This window comes from Helicoverpa armigera, chromosome 24 (assembly GCF_030705265.1).
Source record: "Helicoverpa armigera isolate CAAS_96S chromosome 24, ASM3070526v1, whole genome shotgun sequence".
NCBI classification, from domain to species: Eukaryota; Metazoa; Arthropoda; class Insecta; order Lepidoptera; family Noctuidae; genus Helicoverpa; species Helicoverpa armigera.
Genome location: NC_087143.1, coordinates 4,722,488 through 4,743,835, shown reverse-complemented (window position 1 = coordinate 4,743,835; position 21,348 = coordinate 4,722,488). Strand labels below are relative to the sequence as shown.

At 33.6% G+C, this 21,348-nt stretch overlaps 2 protein-coding genes across 2 annotated transcripts in view; one reads left to right on the top strand and one right to left on the bottom strand.

Moving 5' to 3' along the window:
* Positions 1–21,348, top strand: part of LOC126056624 (zwei Ig domain protein zig-8) — a 123,203-nt gene that overhangs the window by 71,902 nt on the left and 29,953 nt on the right. The window contains exon 2 of the mRNA XM_049850360.2: positions 17,149–17,341. Within this exon, the coding sequence (XP_049706317.1) occupies positions 17,230–17,341 (112 nt within the window). The 5' untranslated portion in view covers positions 17,149–17,229. The remainder of the gene's footprint in view (positions 1–17,148; positions 17,342–21,348) is intronic.
* Positions 396–5,132, bottom strand: LOC126055792 (uncharacterized). The gene is made up of 2 exons (XM_049846415.2): positions 4,585–5,132; positions 396–3,888 (listed from the first exon to the last, which is right to left on the bottom strand). The coding sequence occupies exons 1-2, from the start codon at positions 4,691–4,693 to the stop codon at positions 1,274–1,276; spliced, it is 2,724 nt and encodes a 907-aa protein (XP_049702372.2). The 5' UTR covers positions 4,694–5,132; the 3' UTR covers positions 396–1,273.

The following is a 21,348-nucleotide window of genomic DNA, read 5'->3' as shown; positions in this document are numbered from 1 at the left end:
TTCGAGAAAATGCAGATAGACCACTGATTAAGGTATAAGTGTTTGCTCATTGTTGGGTATACGGTTCTATCTACCAGTTAGAATATTATACTTGGTTACAGTTTTCTTTAAGAAACACGTATGCAGTTCTATCTGGTACTTAGAACATTATACTTGGTCATTTTTTTCTATAAATTCTACGTATATAGGTCTATCTGGGACTTAGAATATTATACTGAGTAAAAATAATTTTCGACTTACTGTAAAAGATTCTATGTGTGAGTTAAGTCATCGAATTTAAATCAATTATTTTGATTAATTTTTATTTTGTAATAACGCACCATTTTTAATTTAATTGATAGTTGCATTATGATTCTGTAAAAATATATAATATTAGAAATTTGACACATTTTGTAGATAGAACCGTATTCGTTTTATAAGCTTTAACTTAATAATCGTGTAGGAAGTACTAAATAAAAGAAAACATAAAATTTATGTGTTATATATTTAAAAAAATGTACTTAATTATGTATTTCACAAACGTTTTACTAAAACTCAGTCTTAATGACGGAATCAGAGAGCAAAAAGGGGCACCTTTACATATTTTTTTTACTTTTTTACCTTATATGTTAATATCACATTGATTAATCTTCTACATCACATGAGTTAACAGTCTTTCTTACAAACTTACGTAGGTACCTATTTACTCAAAGAATTATCGCATAAATAACATTAAAATGAAAAAAAAAAACAATGTTTCAATCTAATAATAACTGTGTTGTTTATTAATTAATCATATTCTTCTAAGGATAAGAGATAATTCAACAAGCTAGAGAGTATAATTATACAAGCGGTGGTATCATCATTACAAAAGAGATACACAAAAAAAAATAAAAATCAGTTGTAAGCAGTGTTAAGAAAAGCTCTGACTTAGGAACTTCGATCATGACTAATACTAATTTGCACTTTAATTTATCACATTGATTAATATTCACTTTAAAATCACATGAATTATATTATCAGTCTTTCTGACTAAATTATCTAAAATTATTATGTACTTAAACAAATATTTACTAAAACATAAAAAGTCTCAAAAACGAAAACGCAACTAAAAAAAAAAACTGTCTACAAAGCAAAATGAAAATAATATTCTTAAGAAGTATATAACAATCAAAAGGGCATACCCATCATATAAACTTATCTTTTAAGAATAGATAAAAATAATCGAAATAATAATCTTACAGTTAAGAGTCAATTACAGCTCTGACTTAGGAACCTCGATATATCACATTGATTAATCTTCAGCAGAATCAGATGAATTATCAGTTTTTTTATCAAATGAGTTGAAAAAGTTATGATGTCTTTGTGGAATTAAACCTTTATTGCATAGATATTGAAGATCTCGGACCTTTAATGCAGGCAAAGGTAATGGTTTATTATAAGCTGGAACTAACACCTCTTCACTTGTTATTGATGCGGATTGTGTATTCCGTGTGACCCGCGTACAATTTTGGATACCACAATTCAAAATCTTGTATCTCTCTTGGCTCAAACGGTTTTTATAATATATTATATCTTCGGTATGGTCATGTCCATCTGATGTGTAATCTACAAATATTTCTTTAATATCTGTCCAGGATATTTTTTCATTCTCTGTGTTTTTACTCCATTCCTTTGTGTCCAAATGTGCTTTGAAATCATATACTTCATTTTGCTGTAACTCGTATACTTCATATGACGGCTCATTTGTTTTGCTCCAACGCACTAGGGTATACCATTCGTTGGGAGTGTAAATAAGTTTTCGTTTGGCAGATCGTTCAATGTTAGCATGAACAGAGTCGCCCTCATTTTGGGTATGACCTACCTCCATAAATTTGTGACTGATTTTGATCTTAAGCTTTTTGGCTACGTGTAAATACATGAAAAACACGATGCGATTCCGGTTTTGGCCTGTACAATTGTCAGACCAAAATCTAAAGTCAGTCACGTTATTATTCTGAACTTGTTCATTAATGTATTCGTATAGGCAACTAGCTACTTCATTTGAACCTCGTTTAGCAGTTGCTTCATGCCACATGTAGCATTTACCAGTTTTTGAACCCATTTCAAAAAGTGTGAAGTTGTATACGGCTAATTTTCTTTTATAATAAAAGATGCTGATTTCCCCAAATGGACAACTTAAAACTTTTTGAAAGTCGAACGTCACAGCTTGAACATGTGAATTGTTCCTAGATTCTGTCTTCTCTGAGGCTTTGAGGTCGCGAGCAATTCTTTTCTCTTTTAGATGGTTTTCATAATCAGATGTTTCCTTCTCAGATGGTTTTCGTTGATTTTTATATGTGTGACATATATCACACTGGTCTTTTTTTGGAATAAAAGATCCAATATTCATGTGAGTGTTTGTTATACCCCGGTATTGTCTGACTGACTTTGCTGTATCACGCTTAGTGATTTGTTTTTCGACACACCACTCTCTATACAATTGAAACATTTTTGTGAAACTTAAATCAGGATCAAGATATTTTCGCGAAGAATCTTTTCTGATCAAATGTGAATCAACGGGTTTAAATGAATTCACATGACGAATCACGTTCTCAATCATTGCATCAGTTATCACAGTTTTATGTTTGCCATGCCTGCCTCTATTATCTACGATTTTTGATTCGCTTTGGTCTTTTTCTAACGATGTATAAACCATCTTTTTGCTGATACCTAAAGTGTTCAAAAACATAACCTGACATACTTTGATTACGGAACTTCCAACAGGCATAGTATATTGGTACGTAAAAGAACGTCTGGAAGATGTGGAGGGACTAGTAGTGTGCCGCTGTTTATCAATTTTTTTTACATATTTTGCAATAAAATTCCATTGCATAACGTGTTCCCCTAAAGACCAGTATTTAGCAAATATTTTTTTCCTTAGCAACTCAGGGCATTTTTCATAGCATTTGAGATTACATTTGCAAGGAGATTTCATTACCTTTGCTTGTCTCAACGTGCCATCCCTTGACGCGTAAGCTTCACCTAAATTGCATCTCACTTTTCGAACGTTATCTATCCAAGCTTTATCATTTTTGGTTCTTTTTTTTCCAGGATTAGTTTTTTTAACACCCTTGCGTGACTTTTTTTCGTGTACATGGGTTGACTCATCACTCAACGCAGTCTCGTTTAAAGATTCCAAAGATGATGAATCCAAACGAAGTCGCTTATGTTTGAGATGGCCTAACGTTTTTTCTTTTCTTTTAATGAAATTTTTTATGGAGAATTTTCTCTTTAACACTTTATTTCTAAAATAATCAGTTTCAGTGTCACTTGAATCGGAAGGCATTGGTGTCTTATTAAAGTTTACACAACTTCCGGGCCTGCTTATTGGGTTTGTAATTATGGAATTGATTGGACTGTTAAGTTCAGGAAAGACATGGGGCAACGGACTATTATTATATGATAATGCATTCAGTGACTGGGGTGAGTATGTAATTTCACTAAATAAAACCGATGATGGTGGTGCAGTGACATTCAACGAAGGATCTCTAATATTTTCAAAATGATTAGTATTCATGCAATCAATGTTTTGGTTGTCTTTCCTGTCTGAAACTGTATTTTTTAACAGGGATGGCAATGGGTGTAATGTATAGGCTGCATTTTCAGAGTTTGGGTCAATATTTTCAGTCTCACTAATACAGCACTCTATATGTTCACTGCTCTGCAACTCGTTCATACTTATAGACACACTTTCAGCTTCATCATAACAATCAGAATCTTCAACGTAACATGGGATGGAGATTTGATTCTCAGGTTGACTAGATTTGCTTGTATTAGGGGAATGCGTATCTTCGGGTTCATCAAAAGCAGTTGACAGTGTTCTGTATAATTCTTCGTATGTCGCATTGTCCATCCTTAGCGGTGACTCTGAAAGTCAAATACCATGCATTTTAAAAGCAACATAGTACAAAGCGGTTAACAAAGTGCGCATATGGGTAGGTACACTCAGCTGCAGAGAAAAGGATCCTCCTATGCAGATAGCTGCATACATATTTGTACTTCAGGGAGGGTCCATTTCTCTGCAGCTGACCGTACGTACGTAATTGTATATAAGTTATGCAAAGTAAACAAGGAATAAAAGAAGGATTAGCCGCAACCAGATTAACAAAACTGCCCGTATAAAACCTTAATCTGTCATAGTTATTGTATTAGGTACACATAGCATAGCATCATAGCAATATTATATTTAAATTAGCACTTAAAGCGACGGGATATTACTATTTTAAAAGTGTCGTTAAAATAAATTCAAAAAGGTAAATGGTTCCAAGTGACTGAATAAATTACGTAAACAATTCTAAGTGGCACATAGGTTTACGTACTTTGTTAACTACAGCTATGATAGTAACGTAAACAGTTCTAAGTGTTAGATAGTCCCGTATACACAGTTCTTTTAAAAAACAGTTCACGCGTATACAGTTCTAAGTGGTAGATAGTACTGTGTACGTAGTTTTATTAAATAACTATTCACACGTATGTGGTTCTATGTGTCACATAGAACATTTTATACCTTTTTAAACATATAAACAAAAAAATATTAAGAAAATGGAAATAAATATTACATACCTCCATTTATTGTGGCCGGTTTATTTATCTCTGTTTCGGTGCAGTCAGGACCCGATCTTTTTGCCCCTGATTTTAACGATTCCAACCATCTCGCACGTTTCTCCGTCATTATAAACAAACTTATATTTGCGATAAATTGGTAGACAGAATGACATCCAACAAAAATCTTACTTAAAACTTAAAATTGAGGCGAAAGTAACGTAATAACAAGGTAATATTTTTACGCAACGGTCGAAGCGCCACCACAACCGTTGCCTAGCCGAGCTACGGCGAACTGAGTTCGATGTGGCACATTGCGCTCCGTGCGCGCGAGTGAGTGAGATGGCAAACATCGCGTACAGTGCAATGTGGCACTTAGCATGGTGTTCGTGTTAGTTTACAGATTATTGACTCAGATCGCACTGTATACGTCATTTTAAAATCTATAATAAGTGAAATTTTAAGAAAAAAATTATACTAGGCGATGGGTTTCGACGTGTAGATTACTATGCTGCAGCGTACGTAGTTCGAACCATTTAGCAGTTTGCACCTTGTACGTTGTTGTCGTCGATTTGGGTCTTCCTCAATTTTCCCAATTGCAAAATTAAGGTTACAAGGTAAAATTCGAAACGTCACAATATTTAATCAATGTGTTAATTCAAACCGTTCATTTGGCACCCATATAAAATTCCCCTTTTCAATGAACCCAACATTCTAATTTCCCTGAGAATAAAAATAATTTACTGGGGCAATCTAAAACCGATTTCTAAAAGGGCTGTTGGGTTATCTATGTTGTAATGCACCCTTATATCCATTTAATCTGAATGAAACAAAGGGTAGATGATAAAAATTGACAGCAGTCTGTAGAAATTAAAACACGGAGAATTATTAAAATTAATTTAGGGTTTGAGTTATTTTTGCATCTGGTATTTTTATTAATAGAGTATTATATTGTCCATACCTATGTAGTATAAGAAAATTATGGCTTCGAAAGTAACTGTTAGTGATTTATACCACCAATCTTATAGTAATTTGCTTAAGAAATTACATAAGAGTATGTTTTTTTATATAAATGATTATTACGACGAGAAGGGGATTGGATGTTTAAAAAAGTGCTCGAAATATCGATACTTTTTTTCGAAAATTACAGACAAAAAATACAAAATGAATGGAAGATTTTCAACAACCTTCTCTATATCAAACAAAATCCGACAATGGATACAAATAGAGTAGCATATTCACAACGAACATTATAAATTACTCATAGTATAAATATTTAACTTCCATAATTAAACCAGTCAGTTAATAATATTATATAATGAAATACAAATAAGGATGGCAATACGCTGTAGGTAGTATTTACTTGTAAGCCCTCGAGAAAAGTTCACTATATTCGGTTGATTAGTCACATGTTTGAGACCTATTTATGAACTACATATAGACTTAAAAGGACTGGGAAGTGGAGTTAATATAAGACCCAAACGGGCTTTAATTTACGTCATTGCCTATATTAAAAGACACCTACGCTTTAAATAACGGCAATGAACTAATATTTTCGGAAAACTGTACCGCAACTTATTAATTGGATACTAATTTCATACATTTCCATTTTTAATTGATAAAAATATTGATAAATAAATATAAAATGATGCCCGTTTAGATCGTTTTTGTTCGAAAAAAATGTGCGAGAAAATGTCACGTCGAGCCGAGTGTCCATTATGTTTTCGCGCTTAGGTTGGCGTTTCACAGACATTTTAGAAATAATATTCGCACGTATTTTGTTATTGTTTGCTAGTATACTAGAGCGAGTAGACCAGATATGTGTGTACCTCCAGTAATAAATACAGGTTGAATTAAAATGCTGTGAAACAAAGATTATGCATTATGCCTTGGAATATGCCAGCCATGCTTTCGAATATACTCAAATTTCTGATAGTATTTTACTTGATCGCAATTTCTACATAACAACAAATATGCATCAAAATATTTCCTCTATCCTTTGTAGCAGAAATTCTAATTTTACACAAGCTTAATACAGCGATATGAAATATTGCTTTGATTATTTGATATGGCCTTACAAGCGCAATTTGTGCGCTATATTTAATAGGGAAAATTCTCGCGATAACCGTCTTTGAGATCGCTATTATTGAGATTTGACTGAGATGACGCGGGATGTAGGTACCTACCAAGTATTTGTTTTGTTATTGTCATGTTATATTCAGAACATATTTTGTTGAGTATTGTATATAATTATTAAGTATTTAATACATATATTGCAAGGGGTTGATCCTGACTGTCTACATTGTATTGTACCACTGAGTTTCACATTGCTTATTATTTTTTTGTATTTCTTTTTACCATTTTGCATCCAAAATAATTTATATTTTTGATGAGGGTTCATATTGAAGTAAACTGTGAAATTCATATGATATTATGTATGTATATATAGGTACCTGAACATGTGATAAAGTCATAAAAATATCTTTGTGAAAAATAAAGCGAGCATGCCATTAACCTTTTCCAATACAATGGATTAGTGCACGTCTGTTGTTCAACTATGTATGTATTTTCTTCGTGACCTACAAAGTAAGTGCAAAAAGTTATTTTATTACTGGAATTATAAAAGTGAATGTAGGAAATGTATTCTCGTGATTTTCAAAATTCCCAGAAAACACACTGGCACTGGCACTTTGATGAGAGTGGTAAAATCTGGTAAAAGTTTTAATCCAAAAAGGTTTTTTTGCACCAAATAATCGGTCCTTAATGTGTATGCTTTTTCCATTGTACAGGTTTTGCAGTACAGTTACCCAAAATGGGAATTATAGTTTGATATAGCGTTCACGCTGGTACAAGTAGTGTGGGGAAAATCATTTATGATTTTAAACGTTATATACAAATTATTTTTCCAACATCAAGTCTTTGTAATATCTTACTTGATCAAAACCTCATGCTTAACAGCACCTGAGACCACCAAAAAATCCATAATAAACACATGAAACCTGTCTTATAATATGCAGATCTTAGGCTAGAGGGATACCCCATTTTTTTAACCGACAGTGAAAAATTACAAAGGCCCGAATGATTGATGGCTCGGCTCGTACGTTTAAAAAACGATTCGGATGCTTAATTTCGCTGTCGTCAAATGTCGGTACTGTTCACTCTTGATGGATTGTGTTCGGAGCAAGTGTTTCAAGTCGTTTGGAGGTCAATCGTAATTTAGTTCTGGATTTTTTGGTTTGTATTTTAGTGTTTTAAAAACTGTGATATGACTTTCTGTTAACACAGAGATAGTGGTTGTCATAATCTCTTAACAAGAAAGTGGATCATGGATTTTGTGATAGATAATATTACTGGATAATATAAGGTCGCCGGAAGACGCTGGATGCAGGTCGCCTCCAACAGGTATCTGTGGAGATCTAAGGGAGAGGCCTATGTTCAGCAGTGGACATCCTATGGCTGAGATGATAATGATGATGATGATGAATATTACTGGAAATATTGTGACTGGCGAAATTATGTTCAGATAGAGTGGTATGTATACGCATAGGGACCCAAATATGTATACACAAATTAAAAACAAAAAAAAACTGGGCACAGTAGATCTTCAATTTGGCAAAGTAGCAGAAAATCTTAGTGTGCAGGTGTTGTTAATTAGTAGTTATATAGTACTTGCCATCAGGTGGGGTACTGGCAATTTTATCGGGCACCTTTCCAAATTTTGAAAATAACCTAACAGAAAAGTAAAATATATTATAGCAAGTATACTACCTCTAACTCTTCGAAATAACGCTATTGATGAAGAAAAATATAAAACATTTATGAAGACAATATTCACAAAGCAACCCTTTGCATTATTTAAACAGAACGAAAATTCCCCTCCATAATTCTTAACTAATTAAAACACCAGAAACGTAGCAAAGACCCAAAATGTACGACATGTAAATATTTTTCAGCGTGCCTTTAAAATTCAGGAGCATCTAATATATTTGGAGCCGTAAATAAAACGGTCATGCCGGCCCAAAACCTATTTGGAGTGAGTCCAAATATGTATAAATATCGCGATGTATGCTAAATAGCTATGGACGTCGTGCTTTATCTTACGGCGTGTTACCCACTTTTGGTATTTGTGGGACTGTTTGCAATGTTTGGTATACGAACGATTTTGTGGGGAATATTATTTACAGTAAAGTATGGCTATATGACTGCCGCACGGGACGTAGACTATAAGGTTGGTGCGGTAGGGCCCTAGATATGTAAATATGCATGTCATAACAAATTCCTTCTCTTTCGGAACATCTAAAATGTCTTTCAAATTGCAGCAGAGGACCCGAACACACTGACATGAACACATTTTTTTTGCAAACGTATGTGCGACCTATTTTGGCAAAATCTCACCATACTAACCACTAACAATTTGGTGACGGCGGCGTATCGTATGCCAGTTTATTTTCCCAACTTTATCACCAAAAAGTTTTAATTCGCGGATTTTTATACACTAGCAACACGCTCGCCAATTTGACCTACTGGGAACAAGCCTGTTTACATAATTGATGCGGCATCGAATCACACCGCTTTAACGGGAATATCGCTACCCGATGTTTGGTGTATATATACTATCTTTTTTGATACCTCTAATTATTTGATAAATGCATTGGGTTTCACAATTGGAGATACCTAGTACCTAATTTGTCGTCAAAAATGGTTGTTAAAACATAGTTCACGGTGATCTGCTAGTTTCCAAAATTCATATTATGTAACCCATCTACACACTAGAAAAACACACAAAGCCATTTCTAATAAAGAACAGAAATATTCTTCTCCCTTTAAATTCACACGATTATCTCTAAAAGTTACTTGAAATAATTTCTCGAAGGATCTCAAAGCGCCGGCAACAGTCGCTTCACATGCAATCGAAATTTTACCATATCCTGGATAAAGGAATTCCGTGCTTCAGAATTAATGAGGTCCGCGCCAATATCTTTGAGTAAAGAGGGAATTGCTTTGTTGGAAATAATGTTCATTTTATACATTTAAAATAAAACGATTCCTTGAGAACGTTTTAATTCTTTAGATATTATAGTTAGGTATTAATGGCAGTGCTATGAGAGAAAGGTTACCTTATTAATGTATGACTGTGGTATACTTAGTTTCGTTGGCGTAATTATTTTAATTTGATCCATTTTCATTGTTACGGTATACTTCACCAATACGTGGCTTCGATTCAATAAAAGACACTCTACCAAAATCACAGTCCTCACTTCTATTCACTAAAAATCATTCCTATAAATAGCGTGAGATCACTAACATCTGATCCGCACCACATTCCCTTTCATACCCCAAAAATCTTAGGCGTCTTATTACAAACGAAACTCCGTACAAAACTCACACACCCAACTTGGCACACAAACGCGAAAACCTATCCTATATACCTATAGTACCCCTATAGTATCTACTTAGGAAACAATCAATATTGCATGACGTAAGATTTCAGATATCTGTCTTACTACTTTTTGTTCGGCGTCCGTCATGTTCGCCGAAAAACATTTTTTGCCACCCTTTGTAGCTGGCATCATGAATAAATTCTCGAGATTCCTTAAGAGCGGCTTACCCAAACCTTTCCAATAACGTTTTGTGTATCCAACGAGCTAAGATGTGGATAGAAAATTTATAGCTACTGGCCTATATTATTTGGATTTTTCTGGATTGTGATGTCGCGTTTGAGAGATTCATCTTTAATTTTGGTGAGCTTTAGGCGTCATTGTCCGGATTGATATACCTAATGCTGTAAATATTGTATCTGGACTGTTGTAGAGGTCTTTGATAACATTTCCAAAATATATTCAGTAGTTTGGCGTTACAAATGAATTAGCTAATGGTGTTCTTTTTGCAATTAAATAAAGAATGTTCATGATTATATGGTTCAACAAAATTTTTGCAAATTTTACAAGAAATTGACTCGCAGAATTCATAAAAATCTACTTCATAATTTTATTTCAATTGAGAACTCTCCGATTGAAATAAAGTACGCCTCAATAGTATTGGATTACTTAGCAAATACTTTTCAAAGGCTGCCTTTCTCTTTGAATGTTTTATTTTTGTTCCGACTGCGAGTTGTAATACCTATTGCATCTCTAGCAAGATAGTGTTATCAATGGAAGATCATATATATATAATAGAATGAAATCGGCTTCTTGAAAACTTTTCTTGTAATTTCTATAAATGATGTGTATGTATGTATGTACACAATTTTTGTATACCCTGTACATTTATATAGAGCAGGGTAATTAAATATTAAGATCAATAAACCTACTTTAGATCACGATTTTTTATTTTAAACCTGCTCGACTTTATTAAATAACTTAACTTAATCAAGTTAACTATAAAACCGTGAAAAAAAATCTTGAATATACAACACAAAGGCCATAGTTCACATCCGAAAATTAAAAAAAAGGTTGCATTTTTTTTCTTTTTTCCTTGTATTTCATTATAACCTGCCAGGAGTAACGCTAGGGAACATAAAACCAGTCAAGTGCGAATTGGTCTCGTTCAGTATGGCTTTTATATTCAGAACTGCGATTTTGTGCTTTATTGTATAGACTATAGGGTGTAATTTTGAAGGAATAGTATAATAGGGACATTATTTTCCTTGCCAGGAATTATATTTCCCGATTGTTATATACTGACCCTACATAAGAGGAGGCAGATAAAACTTTTTCATGTAGTCATTTACCTAGTTACCTTCTTCAGTAATCACTAGTCATATTTTTGAGCCAATTACATATATGCGTTTTAGTGTAGCCAAACCCTGCAATATACAGCTGTAACGTACCTATCTATTTTTTTTATTTATTTATTATTTTAGAAACGAAATATTGGTTTGCGATATGTATCCGAATATACCTGAAGAGGATGTATAACAATGGTCCTGTTTACACTTTTGTAAGTTCATCATCATCATCATCAGCCTATCGCAGTCCACTGCTGGACATAGGCCTCTCCAAGTGCACGCCACTGAGATCGATTTTCAGCTTCTCGCATCCAGCTCCTGCCAGCCGTCTTGCGCTAAGTTATACATTTCCCCTTTACAATTGAAATTAATAAAACCATAAGTATTAGTATGTCATAAAATAATATTTTTTTATTCTTATTTCCTTCACAAAACATTTGAGATGTTTTCTACTCTCCACAGCATCTATCCTTGCGCGTAGAGGGAACAAAACAAAAGACTAGCGGCCATGTTGGTTACAGCAATCAACCGACTAGTTTGTTAGCGGGGGTTTTTTCTTCATGCCTTGTGTAAGTCTTACAAAACAAAGGTTAGGAGAATGCTAAGTTTAGGTAGCATAGAAATAGAGATAAGGAAAAGTAAAGATTGTTTAAAAATAGAAAGAAAAATTATAGGTATGATGTGCAGATATGTTTTAGAGAAGGTTGTAGTATGATTTTTTCTAAGTTCTGAAAGAACCCTTGTGTCAACGCCAAAAATGTGGCTTAGATTTTGATGTAAAAACGTCTCGGTTTTTTTCAAATATTTTTTAAAAACAGACAGGACGTACATTAAAAAAAACATTCTTACCGACATTAAATAAATATTTTTTTACATCAATTTAAATAACTCCAACTTAATTCATGCAATAATTTTCATATCGAACGACAACTGCCCACAAAACCGCCATATCAACACGCACTTAAAAAAACGCGTCCATTAAAAATCTGATAACCGCACACATCCCACGATTTAAAAACACTGCATCTTAGAGCATTTAACCTGCCGGAACCACCAACCAACACAACGCGAAAAACTCTTCCAACTGACGTGTAAGTGGTGACATAAAAATTAGTAGGTATCTCACTCATGCATTTTTGATCACCTCACACACACGCACAAGATAAAAATTTCTAAGACAAGCCCACACTTGACACACACATTTACGTAAGAGTATGAGCGACGCTCTCATACGTCTGGCATAGATTTTGACACAATAATGGCGTCTCCAGTTGGTAACCCACTCAAAGTTGAAACACGCTGCACAAATACAACGCTTTAAAACTACGGATTTTAAGTGTTGTCAATACAACGTGGTTAATGGCATACCACTATCGTAAAGTTTTATCGACAACATTCCCTCTATTGTTTTACACGCATCAAAACTACGGGCACTTGAAACGATAGCAGTTTTAGGGTTATTTTTGTGGCATACCGCAAACCACTGGAATTGTACGAACTGGTTTTGGGCTGCAAACTATTTATTAGAACATGCTTGATGGATTTATTCAATTGAATTGTGTTTTGTTTTATTGGTTAAATAATATTTGGTTCTCGGAATAATTATTATTTTGGTAATAGGTAATAATTAAACATAATTTGGAAGTATTGTTAGTAAATTCAGGAAGGCTTCCAAATAATTGGTTTATAATTATATGCGCATGCGATAGCTGTTGCCGTTCCGCGTTGTTGAAAAGTTGCCTCTCCGCGTCATTGTAATGCTGCCAGACCTTGAAAATCGTGACTGCATTCCTTTTACTAGGTAATACAATCTTGTTATTATCAAGGAATGTGTAAAAAAACCTTTTAATTAAATTCACACATGGATAAAGTAAGTAACGACATTGTGTATAGAATTAAAATCGTTTCAAAACAAAAGCACTATAGTAGGTAACTCACGATAAATAAACTCGATTCCCCTGAAAAATATTAGTGAAAGCGTACATACATTTAACAAAAAAATCTCATAACATTCGTTTGAATATTCTTATTTTGTGCAACGTGAAAATGGATATGAGACGACTGGAGTTCGGATTTATGAGTATTTTCGTATCAAAGCTTTGTTATGTACTTATTTGCCTTATTTGAATTATGGCTTGTGCGTTTTTCTGTTACACGGCAATTTGAGCGGGGAAAATAGAAGTAGTGAAGTAAAATGCATGTGTTAGAAAGCTGGGTTTGTTTTCCACTGAGCGGAATTATTGAGTTATCTGTTTACAATTTTAGTTAATTAAGTTGTCCCCTCTGAAATCAGTTAAATAACGTCTAGGTAGTGTTTTTCATCATTTTAAGTTAAAACTAGTAATGACTTTATTATGTTTTGTGCTAAAAGAAGAATATATAAACACCGTTACAGTTACGCTATCACCCCTAATGTAACATTCTGTATACACTATACCCCAATAACTTCAACAACCAATATTAGGTACAACAAACTCCCTAACATTTCACAGAATTATTCGAAACTGCCAGCTTCCTAATAACTAAAAGTGTTTACCGCGAACTATCACAACTTTACCTTACAAACGCTGGTAGATAAAGTCGTTTCGCCAAGAATAGCAGATAAAACAGAATTCCCAATGGGAATTACCATCGTTTCTACAGGACGTCTCTTCTGTAACTAGGTTAGGGTTCCGTAGACTTGATTCCAACATTGTGTTTCTTTTTGTAAGATGATTATTCGAGTTTTTTTTTTTCTCATTAAACACATTGTCATTTAGAAAGTCATAAATGTGTAAGTACCTTAACGAGAATAACTATCTCAAAATCAATTTTTACATGGTTTTTAGGTTAAAACAGTGACAAAAATAATGATTTAGGAAGAAGAGAAAGAGAAAGAAAGACATTTTTATGAGCATTGATTTTTATAAAGCTTGTTGTACCAATGAACAAGAAAAGAAGTAAAAACAATCTTATAGATAAACAGATAAAAACAAAAACAAAACTCTTAAAAAAACTCTGCACTTTAAAACAAAAATAGTCGTTACTTGGACGAGGAAACCTTAAAATATTCACAAAGGTAGCACTTGACCAATTTTTTGTTTGCCCAACCGACACAAAGAGATTCCGTGGAAGACATTAAAACTTGTACTGTGGCGATTCTAAAAGACTGTTTTAATGGCCCGAAGAAAGTTGAGACCACTTTCCGAAGCGGTGAACTTACTAATTGAAAAGTTCTCGAGATTAGAACGTAAAGCCGTGACGCTTATGTTACCCGGATTATAATTTGCAAAGGGCAGACAATTTTGATGGGGTTACGGTCAGAAATTTTAATGTGAAACTTGAATGATGTTTTGGATAAGAATAATAGATTAAGTGGATGGAGAAGTAATGTATCGCTAACTTCGTAATTCAACATTAAAATTAAAATCAGTAGCCCGTATTAAATCTTCGCAACCAAGGCGTCAATTGCGCCATTAAATAAATTATTCTATTCAAAATACTTCAAGACTTTCAGCATTATCTTTTGTATTTCTACAAAGTCGGCAAGATTCTAATTTTGATTAAGAGCCCTCTAATCTGCCCTCAAAATGTTTATCTAGGATTTCATAAAGCTTTTATAATTATGAGCCGGAGGGCATCCCCTAGGGTCCTCAGGTCATAGACGATCTAAAGGTCCATTGTGTCTCCTTTTTGGAAAGCTATTACTATAAGTTCTATTATTATAAACTAAGTCTTTATTATATTCATTTCTTTTATATCATCTGTCAATGGAAGTATTTTTTCAATTTTTAAGTACATAACACTCTTAATCAAATATTTTTATATCATCTGTTTTATCTTTTCCACAACTTGAGGCTTCATTCCTATCCAGCTGTTTCTCATTATGTTGTTCATATTCAGGTATGTTTAAAACTTTACCTAGCAATTAATAAACACATAGTACTTTCTTAGGTCTTGTTTCACCTATATCACAATTTCACATTAAAAGTTTCTTAATTGAGTCTCATCATCTTTTAAGAACATTCTACTGGGAATTATTATCTGAAGCTATATCCATGTTTAAAGTCGAAACTTCATAATTAGTTCTGGACTAGATATTAAAACGTTGTTGGCGTTTACCTAAGCATCTCTAATTTGTGGTGCTCTTTGAAAGCGTATTGCACGTGGCAGGCATTTGTGAGTGTGTGTGCGTATGTGTGTGTGCATGAGTTGAACTGCAACGCTTGATAAGTTTAGTCTTCACCTGTTTACCGTATAATTGTAAACTTAGCTATAAGATAGACTTGTGACTTATATAACATGCTATATTGTAAACTTTTTTGGAAATGCTAGATCATCAGATGACCCATTCTGCTGTGGGTGCAGCGGTAGGGGGTGCCAGACTTTTAATAGCTTAGCCCCATTTCGTTCCTTATGGACTGTCTTACGTACGAGGGTTTCGGTAACTTTTTTCGAATAATACCGTATCTGTAGACTGTAGACTCCTGCACATTGTAATCAACAATTAATCTCATCTGAGGTGGAACTAGAAAAATGGTGATTGCAGATAGATCAAGCGTTCTATTGTAAGCAAAAACAAATTACAGGTGTACCGAGCAGTTCGCTAAGCAAGTTTCACTTCATCACTTAAAAACCATAAATTAAAAGTAGAAAAGTTACCTTCGCTGATAAATAAAAAAGAATTAAATTCAAACTTGTAAAACTTGCAAGAAAACTTTTTAACCGAATTAAAATGTTTTTAATGGTTTCAAGTTTTTGTCTGTGTTGTTACTTTGAAATTACTTTATGGATTTTTTAGTTTCCATTTTATTTTAAAGACTTTGTTTAAATTCTTTGCGTGTTTTAATTAAATGTCTTGTAATAAGCTACATTATTTCTAAACATAAAATCAACAGTGGTTTTATGTAAAATATTGTTGTCAGTGACCCAGATAAATCGCTCTTGACTGATTAAAATCAAACTTCTTCATTAATTTGTAACTTCGTAATATAACCTTTGTAAAGTCTCTAAAACTTCCGTTGATAATTTAATATGATACTTAAGGACTTTCATCATAATATTAGGAAGCAATATCAAATGTTCCATAGTTCAAGAAATTGACGAAAGATAATATTTAAGTTTCACAAAGTTGGACTTTGTTAATAACAAATTAAACGTAAATTTAAATTTCAACGAAACCAAAGAACTACAGCAACTTGTATTGCTATAAGAAGTTGTTATAAATGAAATTATTGCTTATCTACAAGGTAAAATTCTATTCTCGTGGTCGAGATTTAAGACTTTGTTAGAGATTTATTTTGATATCTAGCAAAAATGTTTGTCCAAAGTAATATTAAAAAAACAGGAAAGCATTGTTTGTTTATTCTTCACCCTAAAGACTTCAAAACTACCGAACTGATTAAAAAAATGTTTCGTTGATGGGAAACTACACTATCTCTGATTGACATTGGTTATACTTTATCCAGGTACACAAAGAAATTACCCGGGTGAACCCACGAGAAACAGCTGGTACAGCCTTTAAAGTACTAGCTATTTTAATAGTGTTGTCATCCTCCGAGCCTTTTCCCAACTATGTTGGGGTCGGCTTCCAGTCTAACCGGATGCAGCTGAGTATGAGTGTTTTACAAGGAGCGACTGCCCTATCTGACCTCCTCAACCCAGTTACCCGGGCAACCCAATACCCCTTGGTTAGACTGGTATCAGACCCACTGGCTTCTGACTACCCTACTATTTTAAGACTTATATTATTATAAGATTAACTTATTTTAAGATTTTCTGACTTCTATTTTAAGACTGTTGTAACCTCATAAAAAATATCAACATTCAACATGAACTCCAAACAACATTTGCCTTTAATTAATCTCTGCTTGTTACAGATGATGCATTCGACAAACAAAGAACAGGAACACCGCGAAGGTACTAAACGGTACAGCGAATGGATGCGACGAGGTTGAGTCATGCGGGCGCAGAATCGGTTCGATATGAATGCGATGAGCTTCAGCTACCGACTCAAGATCGGGCTCGTTGTTATCGTTATAATGGTGCTGGGGTTTTTTAATGAGAGTCAAGGTGAGTTTGATAATGTAATTTATTATGTAGATACTTAAATTACTTTTGTACATAGGCGAAATTTTTTACATTACAAAATTATTAGGAGAGTTAACACTACAAAATTTTTAGGACAGTAAAACTGATAAAGGCAGAAGAAGTTGTTGATGCTTCAAAAAGTCTGGTCAGTGTTAGTTTCATTTAAGAACGAAGCTCTAGTCAAAAGAATAAGCTTTAAGCCCCTTGTAACATCTTTATAACTTTATGGTATGCAAATAAATATGAATATAGAGAGAAAAAAATTCAGGCAGTACCTGAGGTAGAAACTATAATTATAGGTCATTTTAATAACAGTCAGTTTCATTTTCACATTCATCTGGAAATGCTTATTATTGTGTTTCGTTACGTATCGCGTTTTGATAATATAGGAAACAGTAGAAATCATAAAAAAATGTATAATATCTGAAGGAAACTCCCATAAAAATTAAAGTATTCACGAAAGTAAGTGACTTTTTTGTGCAACACCCTACTAAGTTACATCAAGCGTAGGAGATTATCTTCAAGTAATTTAAAACTTCATTAAAAATCCTCATTGCTTTTAATATTTAACTAAATTGCAGCTCTTATGAACACACAAGAATTTCACCAGGTTTATAACTGAAACTTTACGTCTCATTTAGTATTCAAAAGGAATATACCGGTATTTTAATTACTACTTTTAGTACGTGGAAGCAGGTTGGTCGTAACTTCTACGTATGAATAAGTTAGGACTGAAGTTCTTATGTCTATAGTAAGCTGTAAAAATATATATTTATGGAATATAATAGTCATTTATATATTTGGAACCTAATTAAAAATGACAAAGGTAACAACAATGTATTTCTATGTATATTAAAGTCAGAACTCATTATTTAAATTTATCGACAGAAAAAACAATTGCCAACGATTTTCCTAATACACTTTTCGTAATTAGACATTCATCATCACCTGCCTAGTCTTTTCCCAATCATGTTGGCGTCGGCTTCCAGTCCAATTGAATTCCATTGTGAACCATTGTTTAACGTGGAGCAACTGTCTATTTCACCTTCACAACTCTATCGCAACTTCCGATACCCATTGATAAGACTTGTTATCATACTTTTTAGTTTCTGACCACACGTAACGACTACCAAAGATATTGATATTACAGCCGGCATCCGCAATTTAAGATACTCTCGTCACATTACTGTCACAAGGTACCTATTAGCTATTATAACAATACAAACAAATATCTGGAACCACATTCCAATACATACTACAGTCACTAATCCGTTCTGCATGATCGCGAACATAGTAATTAATGTTTCGTAATTCCTCATTAATTAGATCATAACTTAGATTTAGTGGGCTACGTACTGGGCTATTAGGCGTTCATAAACTGCTCTGTAAGGCTGGTATGTTGGGAAATTATTGTCTTTCCTACCTATGAATTTGTGTTCAGTTCAACAAATGGTCTTTTGGGGGCATTTAGGACATGTTTTGCATGTAATTGTGAAAATAAGGTTATAAAGATGTTTTGCAGAATAATGTATGTTAAACATGTTATACTACTGTATACTGTAAACATGTGATACTGTAGCATCTGATTTAACCTAAAGTGCTGGCAAATCAGACCTTCAATAAGATTTTTTGGTATTCTAAACTCTATACACCTGGTTGTTGGCAGTCAGTTGGCGTTATTTTTGGATCAGCAACTAAATATCATTTCTGTTTAATAGTTCTAAACTTAAATGTACGAACGTGCCTCTTTGTTGATTCTTTATCTTTAAAAAGTCTTACTAATTACCAAAAACATTCCTAATAGCGAATCCACTTAAGATATCAATAAATGATTTATGTAAAGACATTATCTGTACAAACGCTGTTTTACTACAAACTATGATATCACCGAACTTCACTACAATAGTTGAGAATAATTGGTAGTTCTAGGTAAAGTTAGTATTGTCCAGGCTAAGTTTATGGCAGCTGCTAACTAATTTGGCTCTTACTACGTTAAGTTATAGTTTAATCGCACAACAGTGGTTAAGATAAGCGTTCTATGATTAAGTTAGGTTTAGTGAACATTCTTGAGGGGTTTAGGCCGTTGTCCTTTTTGACCGACTGTGGTTTAAACTAAAGGACGTTCCTATGTCGTTTGTTGATTGTATATCGATACAATGTTGTCCTCCTAGCTGATATCGACTACTGCTCCTGTTCTCATGTAAGGAGATTAGCCAACTGCACAGGACATATTATAGTGCACTACCATTTGCGCAGACACAAGTGCACTCACTATTCCTTCACTCTCATAACCCGATGGGACGGTAATCCGACACGACCGGAGAGGGATCAGGCGCAAGACCGACATTTAGTGCTCTCCGATACATGTAATCGATCGATAAAATACTGCACTATTAAAAGCAATTTATTGAAGTTACTAGATTTATAATGAAAATAAAAAAAAAACTATAATACACGATTTACAATAAAAATTAAAACTATTACTACTAAGAAAAAAAAACTTACACTAAATTATTTTTTTAAAGAAACTATAGTCTACGACATCATTAGAGTTTGTAAAACTAGCATTCTGATTTGAGAATAATATTTTAAAACCGTTTTTCCTATGTTTTGGAAATTATGTATACCAAAATATTCCTACACTAAATTAATTCTAAATCCATCCCGTGTTATTCGCAAAACTATGCCCAAATATGCCAAAACCTATCAATACGAACCCACGTCAAAATACCGAACCAATGGAATTAATGACTTAAGATCATTCAAGCTAATCCATCTGAATGTGTGTGGGTTGGATCAAAGTTATAGGAACGGTTCAACTTATATAATAATATTGTTAGATAATGTTGTTAAAGAGCTTGTAACAGCCGTGCTAAACGATCGAACATAAGTTTTAAGTAACGCAAAATATTGTTGAACAAAAAACAACAATTTAAACCTTCTTCTTCGTCTTAGCGTTTATCCCGTCTTGTGACGGGGTCCGCTTTCCGTATCTTCTTCTTTCACTTTGCTCTATCCTGGACATCTTCCTCTTCGAGTTCGCAGATTTCCATGTCTTTCTTTACGACACTCACAAAAAAAAAAAAACAATTTAAATATTCACCTATTATAAGTTAACAGTTTCCGTCAGCGGTTGCAGCCAAATTCCGTGGGAAGTACTACACTAACCAAGATAAGTCTACAACTTGCTTTGATAAATGAGCTATCAGACAGTGAAAGAATTTTCCAAATCGTACCAGTAGTTACTGAGATTAATACGTGCAAGAAAGCAATCAAAATGATGATGATTAATGCTCAATCCTTCTCCGTGTGAGAGTAGGCTTGTGCCCAGCAGTGGGACGATAAAAAGGCTGTAACAGTAACAGTAAGCAATCATAGAAACAACAAAGTCTCCAGTTCATAATATACCTAAGTATATATACTACATACTCATTATATAGAAACCTACTAACATATCAGGTCAATGACCTTTCAAGTTTCATATACAAACCAAACATGTTACCCTTGAAGGCTCATCAAATATGAATTAAGGGAACTAGGAGGCTGCTAAAGGATTATGTACCTATGTCAGAAGGACAGACAGACCTACATGTTTATATTAATCTCTGTTGTAAAATAATTTTATGCAATGTTAAAATCTATAGGATTTTATTTTCAGTGATTGAAATTCTTGAAAAGTTAAGTAACGTTTTTGTTTTTTTTTTTTCTTGAATGGGTAAACATAGTAAACCTTGTTATTACAGAATACTTTAAAATAACGTCCTAAATAGGTTATCTAGTTGTAAAAGCACTAGCTTTTCAAGTACGAGTGTGCGGGTTCAATTTCCGACCAGGCCAGTAACAATTTAACTTTTATCAGTTGTATGAAGGTACTTTCTAATAGGGGTCATTCGTCATCTCGACACACTTAACTCACCACGAATGTGTCCACTTGTCGAAACTCAAAATTGTAATATTTATCATGTCGTCAACTCGACACATCAAGATTT